This window comes from Rattus norvegicus, chromosome 4 (assembly GCF_021556685.1).
Source record: "Rattus norvegicus strain SHRSP/BbbUtx chromosome 4, alternate assembly SHRSP_T2T, whole genome shotgun sequence".
Classification (NCBI taxonomy): Eukaryota; Metazoa; Chordata; class Mammalia; order Rodentia; family Muridae; genus Rattus; species Rattus norvegicus.
In genome coordinates this window covers 125867973-125892529 of record NC_141537.1, presented here as the reverse complement: position 1 = coordinate 125892529, position 24557 = coordinate 125867973, and the positions used below count along the sequence as shown (strand labels likewise).

The following is a 24557-nucleotide window of genomic DNA, read 5'->3' as shown; positions in this document are numbered from 1 at the left end:
TATTCCCATTGGGATCACTCTGTCAGATGTTGTCAGCACGGGGGTTAATGGCAGCCCAACAATATGTCTACCTCTATGTCCTTATCGCTACAGAAACCTTGTAAGCTCATGATAGAAATCCAAAGCTCATATATGATGTAACTGCTCTTGGCACACAACCATCCCAACATACAGAGTAGCTCAGGTAACATTGCTCCAGTGTGCACACCTTGACTATAGAAGCAGCTCGGTGCCCACCCACAGTCTGTCATTCCTACATTCTTGCTTGCTCTCAGAATCAATGTCCTTGTCCATAAGCACCCCTGCTTGAGGCCCTTCAGGGAACATGGTTACAAATCACAGCTCATTTCTCTACTCTCATCTACTCAGGCTTTAGCCAATGACCTCAGCTCATCCTTCTTAGCTGATAAAGTGCTACTGTACATCACAACCTTATACATTCTGGGCTTCTCTTGCTTCCAGAGGCCAAGCCTACAGCTCAAACATTAGGAAACGTCATAGCATCACTGTTCACACTGACTACAGAGGTTACTTGGAGGATCTCATTTTCCTTTTCCTTTGAAGCACTATGGTACTGAAATGACCCCATACCAATACTGCCTTGACCTTTTTTTTATAATGTCTCCTTGAATTTGTTATCTGGGTGACTTCTAAGAGCTGGAAACAGTGGCACTATAAGGCTATATGATGAGGCCTTTCCTTGAAGCTCAGAAGAGTCCTGATCAACAAGGAAACCAGGAAGTCTCTGGCTGTTTCTGTTCCTACTTCATGTAATAAAAATCTGCAGTATGTCTCCTTGTTTAGCAGACATTTTGTTCAAACACTCCAATGAGAAAGTCCCTTTTGATTATAGAATTATGTACAAGATGTCTAGGACAGCCTGGAGAAAGGCAATCAGAACCAGTGGCAGCACTGTCTACCTGCTTCTAGTGGAAGATGGGTCTTTAAGTGGTAGAATGGACTAGCTTTACCAAGACAAAGAAAAGGTAATCAGAAGCAGGTACCAATGGCAGAGAAATGATAGAACCAGCTTAAAGGGAAAAACCAAAGCCTCTGAAGATGCTCGCCTAAACATCTTCCTAGATTTGGTCCAACCTCCTTTTCAAAAAGATAAAATGAAATCCAGGACAAAAAGCCCTCCAGACTCCCTGTGAGTGGCAAAAAGATGCCTCAGAAGTCAGGTCTATGCCCAGATTCTCTGACCTGAGCTTCTTCATTTCCACTGCCTGCCTTGCTGCTTCGCTACCTTCTATGGCTCCCCAGTGCTAGCAAGCCTCCTGTCTCCATCAGAGCACTAACTTCAGAAGCCTTTGGGCTCTCCTTGAAGGACACCAGAAACAGATTTAAATAATTCACTAGAGGCCTTGGGTCTTCAAGTGTACACACACATACACAGAGGCATGCATGACACTTCTCCTAGGGGGACTGTATGGTTCCTACTCCATCGTAGAAGGTTATCACACAGGGTTCAGTGAAAGGATAAAAAGAAAAGTGAGACAATTTGGATGGGGGGAATTATATACACAACACCTTAGGAGATACAAACAAGGTGAGAAAAAAATTTTTACTTAATAGCATATAAACACTTAGAAACAGAGTTTCTTGACTTTTCCTATCAGCTTGACAAATTACTTTGCTTATTGTATGAGGTTCTTCCTCAACTAACAATCTCCCTACCCTATAAAAGGTCATGTTGCTCCATGATACATGCCAGAAGTCGGAGTTACATACCAGAGGCTTTGTCACCACAGACCACACAGTACTCCACCACCTGGGGCCGCTGGACGTCTGCCTTCCCCAGCAATCGCTCCACAGAAGCAGAATCCGTGACGATCTAAGATGTTGGCAAACAGACAGTACCAATTAAAAGCTAGATAAGTAAAGTAAAATCTAGCTGTACATTCCCAGTCTTGGGCATCTAAACAAAAAGAACTCTAGGCAGAACTGGGATTACTCTGACAGCTTCTCCATTCAGCAGCCAGGTAATTCTGCTTCTCCACTGGCCTGCACATGTCAGTGACTGCTCTTCTATCTTGTGACTATCACCAAGACTGGAGGCCACATAGGGATCACATATGGATTCTCTAAGGTAAAGACAGGCAAGGTTCTTCAGCTATGTTTCTCATCCCATCAAACAACATGGAAATATGCAACCTGGTGTGTGTGTCAGAGCTATATCCAGGCTTTCCTGAATGGACTGCTTGTTGAAGCGCCTGGTAATGGATAGATGGAACAGTACAGATGACAGCAGAGGCCTGCTATTTCCTCTCACTTGTAGGTAACCCTTTAGATTACAAACAGTGATATCTGTCTAGGAGAAAACAACTATATCAAGCTGAGAAAGTTTAAAGAATGGTTATTTTACAAGTGTACTTAATTTGAGCACATAATATTAACCTTCAAATGTATCTCGCAAGATGGAACCATATGGAAAATTTAACATCAAAAGATCTGAACACACTTTTTTGGGAGGAGGAAGATATGACAGATACAGCTTGCTAGCTGCACTGCTAGCTATCTCAGAGGACACTTCTGAAAGCAGAACACACTGGCTGTTTAAGTCTAGCTCATCAAGGGGAAAAGGAGGTTCTCAAGTTTCTCTCTATAGCAGAAGGAATGCCCCACACATCAGTAATAGCCAAACTAACCTGACTAACCAGGTGTCAACCAATAGATGAAAAGATAAAAAACAAGGGCTGCCAGATGGTCAGTTAGTAAAGATCTTGTTGTGTAAGCATAAAACCTAAGCTTGGATCACCAGGCTTCCTGTCAGCCAGGCAGCCTTTCCAAATTAGTGTATTCTAGGTTCAAAGAGACATATCAAAAATAAAATGAAGGACCATCAAAATGTCTCAGGGGGAAGAGGCACCAGCACCTGCTGCTAAATGAACTCACATGCTAAGAGAGAGCCAACTCTCATAAGTTTCCCCCTGACCTCCACACACATGGTAAGATGTGCACTCATATGTAAAATTCAAAAATATATAAAATCAAAAATATTTTAAACAGATAGAGAGTCTGAAGAGATGGCTCAGAAGTTAAGAGTGCATAATGTTCTTATGGAAGACTCAAATTCAGTTCTTAGCACTCAAATTTGGGAAGTTCACAACTGCTTACAACTCTAGCTCTAGAGGGACTGAATACCTCGCAGGTTTCTATTGGCATCTAAACTTACTAAAAATATTCACTTGAACATACCCTACACAGATATTTACAAGGGGTTGAGGGCTGGTGAGGTGGGGGCAGGAAGTTGACAGAGGAGTGATTGAGGGAAAGGGAAAAGAACACTAACTTCTCCCATATTTCCACTGTGGCTTGTGTGTGAGAGCCCCAACAGGTACAGTGTTTCAGTTTGGGAAGATGAAAGGATTTACAGATAGGGATACAATACTGGTTAAGACAGTAAATTTTATGTTATATACAATTCACCAGAAATTTAAAAACGAAAATCTAGCCCGATATAGTGGCATGCACCTTTAATCCCAGTATTCAGGAGGCAGAAGAAGCAGGCAGATCTCTGTGACTTTGAGGCCAGCATGGTCTATATAGTGAGTTCCAGGACAGCCAGGGCTATATAAAGACCCTGTCTCGAAATAAGCTTTAAAAATGTAATATGTAATATAGACTATGTGAAAACATGCCTATGCCTGGTTCCTCTGGGGCCTTGGCACTGAGCCTCCAACCTCACAGTTGGTCCTGCTTTCCCTCAGCATCTCCATTTGTTTGTTTTTTATTGTGGTTGCCCTTATTGATTGACTGTGGCTGCCCCCAATTGCATCTTGATGCTCATTTTGCTCCTCCCTCTCAGAATAGAGATAAGTAAGACAGAGCAGAAGACAGAAATACAGAATAGTTCCTGGAAAATATGTAAGGATCAGAATGAAGAGCTGGACTTAGGCTTGGCCACCTATATTAAACTGAAGTAAGAGTGGTTAGCTCTAGAGGGTGCCTTAAAGATATCGGAAGCTAATGGTTTCCATTATGTGGCCTTTTAAGAACAATTTTCCATTCTAATAACTATCTACATAAAACCACCTATAACATTCATCTGAGTTTTGAAATGCATTTTGTTGGTAATAGTTGTATAAAATAAAGTTTAATATCATAAGGAATAAAGTGATTTTAATATCATATATTATTGAATAACATGTCTTTTAGCGATCTGTACTTTGTATATATTTGCTTACATTTTCAACTTTTCTCACCTCAATAACTTTATACATGAAAGTGAATACTAATGGCTATTTATTTATTGAAATGTTCTGTCAAGAAAAAACAATATTTAAATGTCATAAAATAATAAGAAAGATGGGTGACTGTTAAATTTGACAAAGAAAACTGTGGTGTTGATTTAGGGGATGATCTAAAATAGAGATTGAAAGCAGTAAAATATGAAGCAAACATATTTTTACAGAAAGAAATAGGAATGACTAAAATGAGATCATTGATCAGAATAAAAAAGAGAATAGAACTAAGACTCATGTCAGAAATGGAATGTGTGTAGTTATTTAATCACATTGTCGTTTAGATAATAGCTCATTTTAAAGATAATTCCCATCACCAATGATCCTGCTAAATAATGTAACCCTTGATTATTTTTATAATTAAATTTTCCCACATGACAAAAAAAAAAAAAAAAAAAAAAAAAAAAGAACAATTTTCCAGTGGCCTTACTATATCACCTTGCCTATGCCAGTATCTTTTCTTTGGATTAGCTTATATCCATTTAACTGTTCCTGCTTGTCTTCTGGGTGTGGCCAGTCAATTTACTGTAAATTCCCAAAGGCTCTCCCTGTTAAGGTTAAGGTTAGGGTCTCTTAGATGTGGATTTAGATTCCAAGGCAAAGCAAAACTGAGCTGAGAAGTGGTTCAGTATCTGTTTGGAAACAACCACTTGTCGATGAGCCTTACCTGGATCCTGCCAGGGACAAGGTTGTCTGAGGTGGTGAATATGAGCTGCTTGGCACTGGATGTCTCCGGAGAAGCCAGGATCACCTTCCCAGTTCCAGCTCCATCTGGGCTGGTTAGGATGAACTGCTGTTTAGAGGATCCAGAGGCGTCCACTGCGGTGACTATCTGGATCTTTTGTCCTGTCTGCTGGTCTGTTACAATCTATAAGATACAACATGGAAGCCCCTTTGTATGGTATGTCTTCAGACCTGTCTGCACTTGCACACAGTGCTTAGGAGGTGATCACTAGAATCAATGGTGGTCTAAGCTATATTGCACCGGTTGTGATGGCTAATCACCACCATCAACTTGACACTGTAAAAAAATTTGCAGAGTGGAAAGCGTATGAAGTATGTTTTCAAACTCAGTGAGACTGAAATAGAAGTCAAAACAATATACTTTTGAATAAAACACAGGCTAAGGACAGTCATTACAGCAATCTTACCTTAGGCTTGGTGGGGCTCACAGCAAAAGTCTTGGCTAGTTATTTGGCAGTCACTGGTGTATAATGACATCTAAAGCCATCTGCTCAGCTAGAGCTAATCAGAAAGCTGGAACAAACACCCCAAAGTATAATTCTGCAGAACCCCAACATTTTCCATTAGGAAGATGAAGTACAGCAGGAAACTACAACCAGAACCTCAATTAAACCAGAATTATTTCCCAATTACAGATGGTTTCCATACTACTTCCTAAATACATAGTAATCTTTCCTATAAGGCAGATATTCAGCTGAAGGACCACAGACACTTGGGAACAGCAGTTATGCCTTACCATATATATACTCACTTACCCTTTGGATCATAAAGTATATATTTAAATACTTTGAAATGAATTTAAATATAAATTGGGCTGGGGATTTAGCTCAGTGGTAGAGCGCTTACCTAGGAAGCGCAAGGCCCTGGGTTCGGTCCCCAGCTCCGAAAAAAAAAAAAAAGAACCAAAAAAAAAAAAAAAAAAAAAAACTTTAAAAAAAAAAAATGGGCTGGAGAGATGGCTCAGCGGTTAAGAGCACCCGACTGCTCTTCCAGAGGTCATGAGTTCAATTCCCAGCAACCACATGGTGGCTCACAACCATCTGTAAAGAGATCTGATGCCCTCTTCTGGTGTATCTGAAGACAGCTACAGTGTACTTATATATAATAAATGAATAAATAAAAAAAAAATTAAAAAAAATATAAATTAGATATCATTTACAAAAGATTGAAAAATAAAGGGAGTAAGAATACAGGGAAGGATGGGGAAAACTACTTTTTTTGCTTATAAAACGTGAAAATATACACAAAAACGATAGTTTATTTTATTATGTACATTTGTACACATATAAAAGCTACACAGCACTGACGTACCATTTAGCAAACAGACAGTAAAAAGTACAACATCATAGTAAGTATGGAGAAACAGATGTTTCCAGGATAGACTGATAGAAACATAAATCAGTATGCCTTTAGGGACAGTGTGGCAAAATGGGTTATCAACTAGGTGCTCAGTAGAAATAGGGGCATCTGCTTTGTACTGTGTGTGCCAGTTGGTTTTCTGACAGCTTAACTCAAACCTAGACTTATAGAGGAAGAAGGAAATCTTAATTGTGAAAATGTCTCCTGAAGTTTGGCTTGTAGACAAGCCTGTGGACTCTTTTCTTGATTAATGAGTGATGTGAGAGGGTCCAGCCACCTCTGGGCAGGTGGTCCTGGGGCTGTACAGGAAAGCAGGTTGAACAAGCTATGGGAAGCAAGCCAATAAGGAATGTCCCTCCTCGATCTTTGCCTGAGTTAGGTTTGAATATGCTTGGTCCGTGGGAAGTGGCACTATTAGGAGGTGTGGTCTTGATGGAATAGGTATGGCCTTATTAGAGGAAGTGTGTCACTGTGTAGGCAGGCTTAGAAGGTTCCTAGTGCTCAAGCTCCATCTGGTGCAGAAGAGTTTCCTTCTCACTGCCTTAGGATCAAGATGTAGACTTCTCAGCTCCTTCTCTAGCACCATATCTGCCTTCAGGCTACCACGCTTCCTGCCATGATGATAATGGACTAAACATCTGAAACTCTTAAGCCAGCCCCAATTAAATGTTTCCTTTATTAGAATTGCCATGGTCATGGTCTCTTCATAGCAATAAAATTCTAAGACACTGCCCTGACTTCCTTCCATCATAGAGATGTAAGCCATTTCCTTCCCAAGTTGCTTTTGGTCATGGTATGTTCTATCACAATAAGAGAAACCTAAATAAAACAATATGAAACCACCTTTAAAACTGAATGAATGAATGAATGACCGACCGACTGACCGACCGACCGACCAACTGACCAAAGGGCAGAAGATGCACATACTGTTGATCCTTATGTAGGAGAGGCTGAGGAGATGGCTCAGTTAATGAAGTGTTTCCAGTGCAGGCATGAGGACCTGAGGTCAGATTCCCAATACCCATATAAAAGGTGGGCATGGCAGAGAACACCTGTAGCCACAGCACCAGAGTTAGGAGTGGAGAAAGGGAGGTCCCAAGGGCTTCCTGGCCAGCTAAGCTAGTCGAATTTACAAGTTCCAGAATTTATGAGAGGTCTTGTCTCAAATTATAATATAAAATTAAAAACAAAATTCCTTAACATTTTTTTTAAGCAGGAAGGTCTAGAAATGTGGCTTTGTTGCCTACAATGGTATGTTTCAGTATTAATATTTCTTCATTATTATGATTATGAAAGAGAATGCCATCATTCTTAAGAAATCTGTATGATTGATCCAGTGCAAAGAAATGATGACTGCCACATATGATCAAATGAATAAGTATTATATATAATACACATTCAGAACCGGATAGCAAACAACTAGTGAATCTGAGTAAAGGTTATAACCATTTAACTTTACTATTTTCTGTAAATTTGAAGCAGTATTAAATAGGATATTAAAAGCTATAAGCACAAAGCCAGGTATGTTGGCACAAACCTGTAATTCCAGTACTGGGGATGTGGAGGCAGAATCAGGAGTTCAAGGCCAACCTCAGCTACACAGAAAGTTTGAGGTCAGCATAGCTTCAGGAGAGCCCATTGCAAAACAAAAAGCAAGCAAAAACTCTTACAGCACAATTGCTAGCATTTCCTGGTACCCGTTTACGGGGTTCAGACCTTATCACAGTTCATCCTTCTGCAGTCTGTATCTACAGTGAAACCATACAGAAGGTTTTAGAAACTCTCCCTAGGTTATAAGACTGGATCCTAGGTCTGTTTAATTCAGGTTAAACACGGTCTAATCTGACATCTTTCAGTCTCAGCCTTACTAGAGAAGCCATTGCTCTCATACACTGAAATACTAAAACTACATTCTCTATTCAGGCTCCAGAGGTGCAATGTTCACTGACAAAGCATGGGTAGGAATGAGGATGCCACTGAGGCATCTGTATTAACACTGACAACTGAGAAGTTATTTTACTTTTAAAAACAAAATCTAAATAAAAAGGAAGAGAAAAAGAAAACTTAAAAAATGTTTTCTTATTTATCATTGTGAGTGTGTGTGTGTGTGTGTGTGTGTGTGTGTGTGTGTGTGTGTGTGTGTGTGTGTGTGATTTGTTTATGAATGAAGCTGCATACATGCCATGGTGCCCGTGTAGAGATAGGGGGACAACTTTTGAGGATCTGTTCTTTCCTCCTTCCTGTGTTAGTTCAGGGACTGAGCTCAAGTCACCATAGTTTCTTGGCAAGTGCTTTTACCTGCAAATGTTTTTTTCAGTTGTTCATCCCTGTTCATGTGCTCTGATTTAGCTGGTTAGTTAAATAGCAAATGCTTTATCCATTCCTCCCAGCTTCTTGCTATAATCCCCTAAGTCTTTTTGTTCAAAAGAACAGAAAAATATTCAGTGGATTAAAGGCAGATTTGCAGCCCTGCCCCTGCTTAAGTAATAGTTAATAATAGTAATAATAGTTACCTTGCACTGATAATACATATTAAACATGATTATGTATAAGATGCCTTTCTAAGCCTTTTAAAAGATCTACTATTATCTATATTTTCCAAATAGAAAAGTAAAACATTAAAATTGTTAATTGCCCTGACTGAAAAACCTATTAAGTGGGGGCACTGGATGTGACTACAAAAGCAAGGGGTCCCTGATCCTAATAAAATATATATTGCCTCTCAATTTGGAAGCAAGTAAATAATGGTATATCATCCAGTATTTTGAAGCAATAGTTCACACTTTTGCTTTAAAAGTAATTAAACAAATATAAATCATCTTTCTAAATGATTGAGCTCACACTGTGCTTGGTACCAAGAGGTAAATACTCGGAAGTGAATCCCTTAGGCAGGTTTGGTTTTGGACAGAGTAAAGAAACCCAGTGGAACCGACATGAGTACCTGAATGCGCTGAGGTGAGGCTACCGCAGAGTCGGTGGAAATTATCTGGATGCGCGGGGAGGGGCTGGTCATCCCTGGAGATTCCGGCCGAGAGGTCTGTGTACGTGGTACCTGTGGATAAGAACATGGGTTTAGGAAGGCACCCAGTGATTTCCTAAGAACTACACTTTTCTTTCTTTCTTTAAGGCAAGGTTTTATAAAGACCATGCTGGCCTCAAACTATTGAACTACTGACCCTCCTGTTTCTACCTCCCATATACCAGGATTACAAGTGTGCACAACCATGACTAGCAAGAGCATGTTGTCAACACAGTACAGCAAAGGAAATGGTGAGATACTGCCCATGATGGTCCTAAGAAAACATCTTAAATAGCTGCTTCTGATGTTGAAAACATAGGATAAACCAACTCAGTTCTGCTTTTCATGACCTTTTAAAAAAAAGCTACCAGAATAACTTTTAAAAGAGATTCTATTTGAAGTTTTTCTACTGTTTCCAAAGTCAGCTATAACATTCTCTTTTTATGATAACTTTTAATAGAAAGGCTTTCACAACACTGCAAGGGATGGATGACACGGAATCAGCACAGCCCTGAAAGTTACTAGGAGCAGCATTTATGGAAAGGTTTGGCAACCTCCTAGATTCCGGCAGAACCAAGTTGGGCAAAGTTCACCATGAACACAAGGGTCTCTCTCGTACTTAGTCAGTACCTACCAAAGGCGAGGATCAACGTGCTGAGTGGTCACCTGGGTACCTGAAGTAAGAAGACAGCATTTTCCTAGATTAAAAGTATATCATAAACCAGTATCATGCCATACAAAGGTTGCATGTTTCCCACACCCTAAAATATATTCCCTAATTTGTTCTGTGAGGCCAATATTGCTCAACATCTTATAAGATGTCATGAAAATTATCTTACAAATATAGATGTAAAAATTCAACAAAAGAAAGCAAACTGAATCCAGTAGCATGCCTAAGTGCAGCTTACCTAAAGGATGCAAAACTGGTTCAGTGCATGAAAATTACAGTTCAGCAAGAGTTGCAAGATCACTTCAATGGACAAAACAGACAGGAAGCACTTGATAAAAACATAACACCCTTTCATGATTTAAAAGAAAAAAAAAACCCAAAAACCAAAAAAACCAATGAAACAAAGAAAGCACTCAATCTGGTAAAGATAGAGGACAAAAGTTTTCCCCCAAGATGAGAAAGCAGACCAGGGATGCTTTCGCTACTGTGTAAATGTACTAGGACTCCTAGCTGGGAAACTAGGGAGAGAGAAAAAAACTAAAGGGGGGGGGGGGTGGGGGAGAGAAAGGATAGATGAGGGAAGCTGATATATACCATGATTGTAAAAAATTTTATTATGCATATTGAATGTTATTACATAAAAATATTACAGAACCCACAAAAATTCCTTACAACTAGTCAGAATTCCAAGGTTGGAGGTACAAGATTAACTGCATTTCTATACACTGAGAATAGCAATCTAAAAACAAAATTAAGAAAATAATCTCACTGATGATATAACATAAAAAAGAACAGAACATGGGAGTAAATTTAACGAAGTATAAACAATCCAGGTGTGATGGCTCAGACATGTAATCCCAGGAACTTGACCAGTGGATTGCTGTTTGAGGCCAATCAGAGATGCATAAACCAGCTTAGACTAGAGTGAGAACTTGTTCTTCTCCACCCCCCCAAAAGGCAAAAAAAAAAAAAAAAAAGAAGGAAAGAAAGAAAGAAAAAGAAAACAAACAAATCCCCAGAAAATACCACTGAAAGAATTAAAACAGCCTAAGTAGAAAGACATCTATGTTCAGATCAGAACACAATGCTAATAGGCACTGCTTCCTAAACTGACAGATTCAATGTCATCCCCGCTGAAAACCGAGGTGTTCTTTTCTCTCCATGTATTGATCTGCTAGTCCTAAAATCCATGTAAAATTCAAGGAATCCAGAACAAAACAATCCATCCCTTTCTATCTTCAGAGACAGGTTATCATATAGGTCAGGCTAGCTTCAAGCCCATTATGTAGCCAAGGATAATTTTTGAATGTCCGATCTTCCTGCTTCCACCTCCCACATACTGGGATTACAGATGGGTGCTTTGTATAAATTAGGCAAGCACTCTACCAAATCAGCTACATTCTACACCGCCTATTCTCAACCTAGGTTGTAGTTACATGGAAACATTCTGTGATAATTCATTGAGTTTTACAATTAATAGAATATATATATGCATGCATATGTGTATATATATAATCACTAACAATTAAAATTTATATATAAATTACACTAACAAATTTGTCTTTGAAATAACCAAGTGTGTTCAAAAATATTTTATAGAGACCCAGAAAAGATTTTCAAATCACAAAACTACAGCAACCATTGGGCCTATATCATACCTGAACCTGAGCTGGGCTGTTTTTAAGCTCTGCAGTCTGGTCCAAGTACAGGCTATCTCTCTGGAATCTGGCTTCTTTACCTGTGTAAGCATATACTTGCTGAGATTGTGGGTCAATGGTAGAGCCTTGTCTTGTATGAAAGGGCCCCCAGGTTCAAATCCCTAGCAATGCTTATTTGGGTGTGGTGACAGTCACCTATAATCCCAACAACCAAGGATACTGTGGGTAGAGAGACTGGAACAAGAAATCTGGACTATGTAAAAACATATGCCTTTAATCCCAGCACTCAGGAGACAGAGGCAGGTGGAGCTCTGAGTTTAAGGCCAGACTGTTCTACACAGGGAAAACCCATTTTGGGGTGGGATGGGAGGAGACTGTACTGGCTGGTTTTACATATTAACTTGACACAAGCTAGAGTTATCACAGAGAAAAAGAGTCTCCCTTGAGAAAATGCCTCCATGAGATCCAGCTGTAAGGCATTTTCTCAACTAGTGATGAAGGGGGAGGACCCAGCCCATTTTGGATGGTGCCATCCCTGGGCTAGTTGTCTTGGGTTCTGTAAGAAAGCAAGCTGAGCAAGCCAGGGGAAGCAAGCCTGTAAGCAGCATTCCTCCATGGCTTCTGTATCCATCCACTCCTACCTCCAAATTCCTACCCTGTGGTAAGTTCCTGTCCTGATTTCCTTTGGTAATGAACAGCAATATGGAAGTGTAAGCTGAATAAACCCTTTCCTCCCCAACTTGCTTCTTAGTCATAATGTTTTTGCAGGAATAAAACCTGACCAAGACAAAGACACTATCAAAATACAATTCAAGGATTCTGTGAAACTATGTGCAAAGTTGGTTATGAAGGTGTACAGGTATGTTTGGGCACAGACCTTTACATGGCTTGCAGCTTAGACTTAAAGGTGAAGGCAGGCAGCTGTTGAACTTCACTTCTTTCTAAAGTTATACATGTATTTCCAACACACAGGCCATCTTTGCTATCTCCATAGTCTAATTAAAGCCCTGTTTCTGTAGCCTGCCTTTAATGTCTCTCAAACTGGCTTGATTGTCTCCTGTAGGCTCCAATCCTGGATACTGGCACTCTTCACAGGGCACTACTCTATCTGTTCAATGACTATTTCTCTTCTGAGCATACAGTGAATGCTTGCTTAATGAATGAACAATGCTATCTTAGGGAAAGAATAAGAAGTCTGTGTTGCAGCCATGAGTTTGGACCCTGCTAATTAGACACTGTGTGAGCACAGCTCAGTGCCTCCCTTGGAAGTTTATTATATAAACCAAGGACATGGATGGGGTCTCAAAATGTAAGTTCAGATTTTCTCACATTCTTTCATCACTGCACAGCACTGCTTCCCACACAGTCACCTGCTGAAAAACAAACATTTAGTTTGAGGAATGTCTGCACAACATGGACTCAATGTGCAGATTTTCATAGAGCAAAACAGTTCAAACATAGTACAGAAAAAAAATCAGCAAATCTAATATGTTACAAATCTCAATCAGGAACTTCTGAATTCTTAACATCCAGGGGAAATAATGAATGATGCAAATGCCTAAAAGCTACAGGCAGCCTAGGCTAAAAGAACCATATTCTTTTGTATCCGTTTCAAATGGCCATGGCATTTGGGTCGCTGGGTAGTGAGTGACCCCTCTATGTTGAAGTTTGCATCACCTGTGTAGCAGGTTTCATCAGAGGGGAACTGATAAGCTGCTTCTGGACTGTAAGTCTACCTCTGTTTTATTTGGGGGGGGGGTCCACTGCTGTGATAAACACCATGACTAAAAGCAACTTAGAGAAGAAATGTTTATTTCATCTCATACCTCACACCTCATAGTACATCACCAAGAGACAAGACAGGAACCTGGATGCAGGAACTGAGGCAGAGATCATGGAGGAATGCTGCTTACTGGCTGGTTCCTCAAGGCTATCTCAATCTGTATTCTTATATACCCCAGAACCACCTACCCAGGGGTGGTACCACCCACAACAGGCTGGGCCCACCCATATCAATCATTAATCAAGAAAATGCGCCACTGGTTTGCCCACAGATCATTCTTATGGAGGCATTTTCTTAACTGTAGTTCCTTCTCAACTTGACAAAAGCTAACCAGGACAACTCCTGTGTAACACAAAGGACTGGAAAGTTCTCAGTCCAGCTGATGAGCTTTGCTCTCTTGATGACCTACAAGTTCAGCACTAGAAGCCTTTAAAGGCTCAAATTTAAACAACATAGGTGAAAACACACACACACACACACACACACACCTATAAAGCAGAAGGATCATGAGTTCAGGCTAGGTGGGTGACAAAGGAGATCTTGTCTTGAAACTGAAAAAAAACAAAACCAACAACTCTATCTCACAATTATGTAAAATGGTATGATATTTAATTGCAATTTGGTTCATAATCTCTTGTTCATAGGCGAATTACCTGCCAAAACAAGCAATGTATTCACCACACTCACACTAGTTTCTAAAAAGAAAAAAGCCTGCTAGATTCTTCCAAATATACAACTGAGTTCTAAATACTGTGCATTTCAGCTTTGGAAACAAATTTCTACTGAAATACAATGCTTAGAGAGAGCACCACTCCTCCACCCCTGCTCTGCATGTTCACACATATACAAGTACAACTAGAGAAGATTCCTGTGCTGCTCCACTGGTTTGCTTTCTTCTATTCCTCTCCACCCCACCAGTGTGCCCGTGCATGCAACCATGCAAACACGAGTGCGAGCATGCATGCACGCATGCGCATGCGCCAATTGTTCCCAAAGGCTTTATTTATATTTTTTTTTCTTCAGCAACTTGCCAAGCCATAGTAACACCAAATCAGCCAGGGGTTGGTGGATAGCCTTCAAACTCTGCTGTACAGATTCAATTTACCATACCATACAAGGTTGTTTAGAGATACCCTTTCTGTGACCTTGCTTTGGTGAAGGTCAAGTGTACAATCATTCACTGTAACCAAGGAAGCAAAATCGAAATGTTTCTGCTGTTCTTCCAGCTAGCTGCTGAAACAGTGTGTTGACTACCATGATAACCTACTTCTGGAAGATGTATGTTATTTTACCAAGGCTTCCTTTACCTAGACTCCTGTGGTTTTGTTAAACCCTCTCCCCTCTCCCCTTCCCTTTACAGATCACCTCTCTTTAGTGAATTCGCAGAATGTTACTATGGAGAATAAACAACTAGAAGTAATTTTTAAAGTACATGGCATAGAGAGAAGTTTTGGAGAACATGGACAGTCTGCATATAGTATCTTCAACTTCACTATGCTAAAGCTAGTATTTCTGTAGATATGGAATCTCTGAAGCACAGGCAACAACATATGGTCTGCACTACATTCAAAAACCACTCCAAGAACAGCAGAATGGACTTTGCTTGCTGTCTCTAAGAGCTAAAGTTAACTTATAAGCCCATATGCCCAAGGACAGATGACTTTCTGGAAGGTTCGGAGCTGTTGTTCATGTAAACAAGGTTGGTTGCGCCAACTGCACATCCTGTGTGCAGTTGCAGGTACATAGGCAGGAAGTACATCAGGATATATACTTGCTCCCAATTGGAAATGGCCTTGTGGGTTCTGGCTTTATAAGCACCTGTGATAGCTACTCCCAGTTGTCTACTTGACTATATCTGGAATGAACTACAATCCAGAAATGGGGGGCACACTCATGACCCAGATCTTGAGGCTGGAAGACACATGCCTTTAATACAGATTTTGAGGCACACCTTTAACCTGGGCCATACTTTCCACTGGAGGCCTACAATAAAGATGGTGGGAAAAGGAAGGGTTTGTTCTTTGCCTGCTTGTACTGACTTGCCAGCACATCTGCTGGAATCTACTTCAGGATTCCAGCTTATACAGAAGACCAGCTGAAACACACGGAGCCTTGTGGCATTGAGCAACTACTATATTCTTGGACTTCCCATTCACAGCTAGTCACTGTTTGGTTAGTTAGACTGCAGCCTGTAAGTCATCCCAATAAATTCCATATATATAAGAAATAGCAAGGGTCTCCTCATTAAGGTCTGGTGGGAAAGAGCCCACCACCAGCTGCAGAAGCAGAAAATGCCAGATATTTGTAGTTCAGTGGAAAGTGGCAGTCCATCAGATACTCAAGCCATTAGACCTGCTCTCTCTTGTGGCTCTGCCTCATTTTATGCAACATTTATCTCAATCTTCCTGTCCATTTATCCACCTCCATAACCCAATATTCTTTAAGAGTTATCTTTTATAATTTATAACAGAGAAAGGTTAGAATAACTATATATCCCCCACACTAGGTAATGGGTTGGTAAGGTATGCTATGTTCTATTATACAATATAAGACAGCTATGAAAATTATGTTCTTACAGTCTATATAGCAAGCTGCAGATAGAATATTTTGTAAAACAGCATTATGGAAACACAAAGTAATACACACACTATGGGTACAACTGAATAAATGTATATTTTAAAAGACCAAAAGACTTATTCATCCAATTAGCAAATTCTAGCTTACCGTTTGAGACAGGTCTCACTACATAGCTCTGGCTGGTCTGAAACTATTTAAGATCACGCTGGCCTCAAACTTAACCTGTTCTTAAACAAGCTAGAAGTACATAGACTACTATGCCTAGCCCAACAAGCAAAATTCAAGTGCTCATTATACTTCAAGCCAATGTATAGGACCCAGGGAACACAACAGTAAATATAAAAGTTTTGGTCTTACTAAAGCTTACCTTTTATGTGGTAAAGGGCTACGGCTGTAGATAATAAACTCACAGAAGATAATAGCAACCATAATTGGGGTAGAGGAGGTAGGTAAGGGAATGTAGGTGGTGGCCATCTTAAATCTGATTTTCTCTTTATGAGGCTAGCAATATGAACACCAGAACTTAAGAAAAAAAGTTAATCTAATTCATGGACACAGATGCAAACAAAGTGTGTAGGTACAAAGGTTGTGTCAAGTTCAGTTTAACTGTGGCATTGGACAGCAAAGTCAGTCTAGCTTATCACATTAACTGACTCAAAGAAGGAGATACATGGCCATCCTACCAGGCTCTGAAAAGGACTTGATAAAATTCAACATCTGCTAAGTTCATCAATTTTACTCCAACTAGAAATACAGAAAATGTACTTAATCTAATAAGGAATAAAAGCTCATACAATTGCCTCAAACCCTTCTATTTAAAATGAGAATTAGGTAAAGAAGGATACTTGCTATTACCACTTTGATTCAATACTGTAGTAGACATCCTAGCTATAAAAGTATAGTAAGACAAAAGCAGAAGAGAAAAAAATCTGAGCTAAGAATTAGTTAAGTGGCTGGTAAGATGGCTCAATGGATTAGGTACTTGCCACATAAGCATTAGGATTGGAGTTCAATTCACAGCATCACACAAAAGGCCAGTTGCAGTGGCCATGCACCAGCCTATCATCCTACATCTGAGGAGTTGAAGACAAGAAGATCCCTGAGCAGGGACTTTTTTAAAAGCCAGAATCTAAGCATGTAGGAGGTAGAAGCAGACAGATCTCTAGGAATTAGAGGCCAACCTGGTCTATAAAGTAAGTTCCAGCCAAAAGTTGCCAGAGTGAAACCTGTCTCAAAAAATGTATCTCATCATAGTGACACATGGCTTTAATCCTAGCACTCAGGAGGTAGAGGCAATAGGATCTCTGAGTTCAAGGCCAACCTGGTCTACAAAAAGTTTCAGGACAGGCAGGGCTACACAGAGAAACTCTGTCTCAAACTGCCAAAGGAATTAGTAAGGATAAGACTTCTCAATTTAAAAGAATGCAGGAGACTGGGGTAATTGTGCACACCTTTAATCACAGTACTGAGGTAGAGGCTGGTGGATCTTTGTGATTTTGAGACCAACATGGTCTACACTGTGAGTTCTAGGGTAGCCGGGACTAAAGAGTGTGTACCTGTTTCCAAATTCAACCAGCCAGGGTCAGCAAGATTACCAGTAGGTAAAGCGCTTACTGTGTAAGCCTGATGACCTGAGGTCAATTATCCAAACCCACATGATAGAATAGAATCAAAACAAGTTGTCCTCTAACCACTATATGAGTGTTGTGGCACAAGCATGCCTTTTGCACTCCAATAAATAAAAGTTTTAAAAAAAAAAGTCTATGAGAAAAATTACTAGAGGAAAAGGCACAAGTTGTCACGCAACAGCATGCTTTATGGACTATGTGCTGCTGTGCATGTTGGAAGGACTTGAAATGCAAATCAAAAGACTTGCCATTTAAATATTTGGTTGAACTCAACCATAAGGATGTTTTTCCAACGAGTAAGAGTCAGCATGCAAATGACTCTTTGGTCTGTAAAGCCTTATGGCTAATCTTGAAATACTGTAAAATGTTAAAAAAAAAAAAAAAATTGGTACTAACTTCTTTCTGATTTGGTGCCCAAGAGCTCAGTTTCATCTTCCTAGCTAGATGACAGAATAGAATTCCAGCTACCCAGAAGAGGATATGGTGGCATCTTTTCAGGAATTTGGATACCAGGCACAGAACAACAGTGCTCAACAGGACTCAGGATAGAGGTTGGAGCAAATCCACCCCTTTAAGGATGACCTTTCTTAAGATGCTCACAGCAATCAGACTTCCTTTCTAAGATTGTTTAAAAGGGGCCCTCTGTTGAAGACTGCAACAGTGGCAAACAAGGAAACTCTACAAAAAAATCTTTGCACTGAAAATATTTGGTCTTGAGCTCAGACTGCCACCTGCAGAAACAACAAAAATCTCAGTGCTGGTGACTGAACCTGGTGCCCCCAGATTCTCCTAGACTGTCTGGCCAGCAAGCACCCATGATCCTCCTGTCTCCATCTCTCCTCATTATGAGAATGCCCAGCTTTTTACACATACATTGGATACACAAACTCAAGGGCTTGTGATTTCACTGCAAGTATTTTAATAACAGTAATTTCCTCAGCTTGCATCTTTCACTTTTCAAAAGATTTTTTTAATTTTTAATTTTATGTATGAATATTTACCTACATGTAGAAAACTGTCTTCTCACTTAAGGCTCATAAAAACGTTCTATAGACAACAACTGTAAGTGCCTGATAAATGTTCATGACAACATTTCTGATAAACTCAACTCTAGTGAATGTCAAAATCTCCCACAAGTACATATTAGGATTACTCAGAACTAACTAGGTGTCCTTCCTGGGAAGAGCTGGGACATAGTAGGATAGTTTAAGTTATTGAAAATTTGAGCTCTCCTAAATAGTAACAAAAAAGTTTAACTGACAGCATGTTATTGACTTACATTGTTTTTTAATTTTTAAATTTTATTTATATGGTTTGCCTGTGTATGACATCACCTGTATGACTGATACCCTTGGAGATGAGAAGAGGATCCCTTAGAGCTGGAGTTATAGTTTGAAACCAATATAAGGGCATGGGGAACCAAAGCCAGATCTTCTCTCTGTACGAGTAGCAAGTGCACTTAACCACTAAGCCATCTCTCCAGCCTATTTTTGAATGTTTTAAACGGTTTGAAAGCTGCCTCTTGAAGAAATTCAGAATATGTGCCTGATTTTGTACTCCTAAGAAATTAATTTTGTATCAGTCTTGACCGAGTGGTGCCCCAATATAAAGAAGTTACTATTGTTATGTGCACATATGTAGAAACCAAGGGTTGATATCCCATGTTTTCCTTAAGGGCTTCTCCTCCTTTCTTTCCTCCTGTGATGGTTTGTATATTGGAGGCCCAGGGAGTGACACTTGTAGAAGGTGTGGCCCTGTTGGAGTAGGTATGGCCTATTGGAGTAGGTGTGTCACTGTGGGTGTGGGCTCATCCTAGCTGCCTGGGAGCCAGTATTCTAGCAGCCTTTAGATGAAGATGTAGAACTCTCAGCTCCTCCTATCCCATGCTTGCTTGGATGCTGCCATGATCCAGACTTGATAATACTGGACTGAACCTCTGAACCTGTAAGCCAGCTCCAATTAAATGTCCTTTATAAGATTTGGCTCGGTCATGGTGTCTGTTCACAGCAGTAAAACCCTAACTAAGGCACCTCCTAAACTGGCTGGTTTTGTGTCTACTTGACACAATCTAGAGTCATCATAGAAAAATAAGCCTCGGTTGAGGTAATACCTCCATGAGATCCAGTGGTGCCATCCCTGAGCTGATGGTCCTGGGTTCTCTAAGAAAGCAGCTTGAGCAATCCATAAGGAGCAAGCCAGTAAGCAGAATCCCTCCATGGCCTCTCCATCAGCTTCTGCCTCAGAATCCTGTCGTGTTTGAGTTCCTGTCCTGACTTCAATGATAAGACAGTGCTGTGGAAGTATAAGCTGAATAAACCCTTTCCTCCCTAACGTGCTTTTTGATCATGGGGTTTCATGGGAAACCTCATTAAGACAAATTGGTTCCAGGGACTGGGATATTGCTGTGATAGGTCTGCCCACCCTTTTGTTTGGAGGAATTTGGACTTTGGGTTAGTAAATGCTTTAAGCACTGTTTAATGGGCCAAACTAGTAGAAACATGGATGATGGTGGTGCTGAGGGTGGTTTGTGCTGTGGGGGCCTGGCTAAAGAGGTTCCAGAGAAAAAGAATAATACGTGGGATGGAAACTGTTCTTGTGATATTTTAGTGAAGAATGTAGCTGCTTTCTTTCTTTCTTTTTTTTTTTTTTGTCCAAAACAAATCTTCCTGAGGCTGAATTAATTGAAGAGTTGTGAGGCTGGAGTGAAGAGTTGATTTACTGCTTTGGCAGAGGACATCTCAAAACAGTCTAGTATCAACTCTGTAGTGCAGATGTTAGTGTTTATTCTCATGCAAATTTGTAATGAATAGGAGTAAGCTGGGTAAGAAAAATACAACACGTACAATTTGCAGGAAAAGGGGGCACCAGGAAGAGGAAAGGAGCAAAGTCCTGTGTTCAAGGAGATAAATTAGAAAAGCCTGATGTTAAATGGAATAAAAGAGAGTGGTGACTTCAGGGCAAGATCCAACCTAGCTAAACTTCCAGTTTGTAAAAGGGATTTAAGAAAATGCACTCACACCTTTAACCCAAACACTGGGAAAGCAGACATAGGTAGATTTCAAAATTCAAGGCCAGCCTGGTCCACAGAGAGTGATCCAGTATAGCCAAGCTTATACAGTGAAGGAAACCATGAAAACCAGAAAGCTGGAAGATGGGCCACGTTCCAGCCCCAGCAAGCAGCAGAACTTGGCAGCTTTAGCCATATGGTTCTGGCTTTAGAGTCAAGGATAAAAAAAGGGATTATAGAATCTCCCTCTGAGACTAAGGAAAGCAGCTGAAGTCAGTCATGTTTCAGAGGTGTCCTGTATGGAGGCCTAGAGAGGCCATTGTGTGAGGCTGTGAGGGTGAAGCCTAGATTGCCTTGAAAACCCCAAGATGTTAGATATGCCAATGTCGTGGAATACCTGCTAAGAAGGGTTGCTAACATTGAGTGGCACTAGCCCAAGAAAAAGAAATGTGTTGCAGAAAACATAGCTCAAAGGAATTGGAGATCTGAAGAGTGCTTTGACATGGAGATGCAGAGTCTGAAGTTTGCCCAGCTGCTTTACAGTCTTGCTTTGGTCCAGTATTTCCTCAAAAAGCTGCCTTTTGGAATGGTAATGTATATCCTATGCCATTATATATTGGAAGTATGTGATCTGCTTTTTGATTTTTATAAGAGACTACAGTTAAGAGATTGAGTCTCAGACTTTTAAATGCTGATACTATGTGTGTATACATACAGACTATGGGGACTTTTGAGGTTAGTCTAACTGCATTTTGCATTACGATATGGCTACAAACCTATGGGGGCCAGGGAGCCAAATGTTGTGGTTTAAATAAAAATGGCCCCTATAGGCCCATAGGGAGTGGCACTATTAGGAGATGTAGCCTTACTGGAGGAGGTGTGTCACTAGATGGGGGTAGGCTTTGAGGACTCAAATGCTTAAGTCACGCCCAGTGTGGCATTCTCTTCCTGCTGCCTGCAACCCAGATGTAGAACTTTTAGCTCCTTCTCTAGCACCATGTCTGCCTACAAGCCACCATGTTCCCTGCCATAAAGATAATGGACTGAACCTCTGAAACTGTAAGCCAGTCCTAAGTAAATGTTTTCCTTCGTAAGAGTTGCCCCAGTCATGGTGTCTCTTCACAGCAATAGAAACTGTAACTAAGACACTGCCCTCAATCCCTATTTTGTGTGTGTGATGTACACAGGTATGTATAGATAGATGTACATCCATGTATCTGTATGCAGAAGTATGAGAAGGATAGCAAGTATCCACTCGTTGCCCTATTTTTCCTTGAGATGGTTTCACTGATCTAGAGCTGGGCCAGTGACAGAATGCCTCAGCAATCTTTCCATCTACCTCCCTCAAAGTGCTGAGGTTAGAGGTATGAGGCTGCCATGCCTAACTTTTGCATGGCTACTTGAAATTTAAACTTAAATTTAAACTTAGGTCTTACTGCTTATGCAGAAAGTACTCTGATCCACTATGGTAATCTCAATTGTCAACTTTCAAACTAGAACCACCTAGGAGATGGGCCACTAGGTATGATGATTGTGGGAACCTACCTGTTTTGTTTTATTTTGAGATAAAGTCTCACTATGTAGCTTTGGCTGGCATGGAACTCCCAATGTGGATCAAGCTGACCTCCAACGTATAAGAGATCTGCCTGTTTCCCTAGTGCTGGAGTTAAAGGTGTACACCATGATGCCCAGCTCCCTCCCCTCCTCAGATTTATTTAATTTATTTTAGAGTATATAAATGTTTGCTCACATATATATCTATACACCACATGCATGCCTGGTGCCCAAAGAAGCTGGAGGGCATTCAGTCTCCCAGAACTGATGCTGCAGAAGGTTGTGAACTGTCACATGGATGGCAGAAACCCAACCTGAATCCTCTGCCAAAAACAAGTTCTTTCACCTTTGAGCCATCTTCCAGCTCTAGATTATCTTAATGAGGTTAAATAAAATAGGAAGATGTGCCCAACTATGGATACTATTCTGTGGTCTGTCATCCTGAACTGTATTAAAAAGAGAAAGTACGCTGAGCACAAGCATCTAGCACTGTCTGTTTCCTAACTGTGGTTGTGATGTGCTTCAAGCTCTTGCTGCCTTAACTTTCATACTATAACGGCCTCCTTCAACCATGGACCAAAATAAACCCTTCCTTCCTTAGGTACTTTTCTGTTGTTACTGGAATAAAGGACTGTACGGGCTGGTTTTGTGTGTTAACTTGATACAAGCTACAGTCATCACAGAGAAAGGAGCCTCAGTTGAGGAAATGCCTCCATGAGATATAGGCATTTTCTCAATTAGTGTTCAATGGAAGAAGGCCCAGCCTATTGTGGGTGGTGCCATTCCTGGGCTGGTAGTCCTGGGTTCTGTACGAAGGGCAGGCTGAGCAAGGCAGGAGAAGCAAGCCAGTAAGCAGCTCCCTTCTATGCTTTCTGGATCAGCTCCTGCCCCAAGATTCCAGCCCTGCTTGGTTGAGTTTCTGTCCTAACTTCCTCTAGTGATAGATTATGATCTGAAGTATAAGCCAAATAAACCCTTTCTTCCCTAGCTTGCTTTTTGTTCACTAAGAGAAACCCTAACTAAGACAAATACCATGAACAAAGGCAACTTAAGAAAGTCTATTTTGGTTTATGGCTCCAGAGAGATTCCATAATAGTCTATTATGGCATAGGTATTAGAGCTGGAGGAGAAACTGAGGTATCACATCTTCAAGTGAAAACACAGTGTAGATAGGAAATGGAAGACACAAACTCTCAAAGCCCACCAAGACTGTGCCATCTCACCAAACAGCACCATCAACCAGGGACCGAGAGTTCAAATACATGAGCTTATAGGGACATTTTCCATTCAAAACCACCACACTTCCTTAAGTGGCTTTTGTCAGGGCATTTTTACCACAGCCCCCCACCCCAGTAACTTAGAAACTTAACCATCTCCCAGACACCCACATTAGTTTTTGTATTTTTTGAGATAGCCTCTCTTACTAAACCTAGAACTCATGGATTCAGCTAGATTGCCTGGCCAGCAAGACCTCAGGATCCCCCTTTCTTCAACTCACTGTTGCTAAAATTCAGGCATTCTCTGCCACATCCTGCTGCTTTTTATATGTGGGTATGAGGCATCTGAACTCATGTCAGGCAAAATACTCATCTATATAAAAATATTCATAATCATAAAAATATATTTAAAAAAATTAAAAGTCTAATATAATGGAGGGTTACCATAATGAATCACAAGACTCAAAACTGTATAGTTTTATATCAAAGAAAAAGTTCTTAAAGAAAAAAAGACATTGTCTATACTTGATAAGTCAAGAACTAACAGGGCAAAGACATTTTTATAAGCAGAAAGCAAATTTAAGATATTAAGATATAGGGGTAAGCAAAGACTATACACGGACTGATCCTGGGCTCCAAATTCATAGGTAGCAATGAATAGCCTAGTAAGGGCACCAATGGAAGGGGAAGAAGCCCTTGGCCCTGCCAAGGCTGGACCCCCAGTGAACGGGATTGTTGGGGGTAGGACAGTAATGAGGGGAGGATGGGGAGGGTAACACCCACATAGAAGGGGAGGGGGAGGGGCTAGGGGAATGTTGACCTGGAAACTGGGAAAGGGAATAACAGTTGAAATGTAAGTAAGAAATACCCAATTTAATAAAGATGGAGAAAAAAAAAAGATATAGGGGTAAGGACAGGGTGAAGCAGACCTGGTTCAGGAGCCTACTATGTTTGCTGCTTCAAATCTAAAGTAATGTTGGCCTAAAGTCATGTGATATGTATGTGCTACTGCTACTTTTGACAAGGACATGGGAATGCATATGTCTAGTTCCTAAGAGAGCAGAGAAATGAATTCATAAAACTTGGACAATCCAAGA

At 40.5% G+C, this 24557-nt stretch overlaps 1 protein-coding gene and 1 long non-coding RNA gene across 17 annotated transcripts in view; one reads left to right on the top strand and one right to left on the bottom strand.

Moving 5' to 3' along the window:
* Positions 1 to 24557, bottom strand: part of Nr2c2 (nuclear receptor subfamily 2, group C, member 2) — a 57499-nt gene that overhangs the window by 18827 nt on the left and 14115 nt on the right. For 7 of the 15 annotated variants that reach the window (XM_087659063.1, XM_087659061.1, XM_087659068.1 and 4 more), the window contains 4 exons: positions 10001 to 10040; positions 9289 to 9399; positions 4912 to 5112; positions 1732 to 1834 (listed from right to left, as the gene is read on the bottom strand). In XM_087659063.1, the coding sequence (XP_087515189.1) occupies positions 1732 to 1834; positions 4912 to 5112; positions 9289 to 9360 (376 nt within the window). In that variant the 5' untranslated portion in view covers positions 9361 to 9399; positions 10001 to 10040. 15 annotated transcript variants of the gene reach the window in all.
* The window catches only part of LOC147994973 (uncharacterized), a 39395-nt gene that overhangs the window by 9957 nt on the left and 4881 nt on the right, over positions 1 to 24557 (top strand). The window lies entirely within an intron of this gene.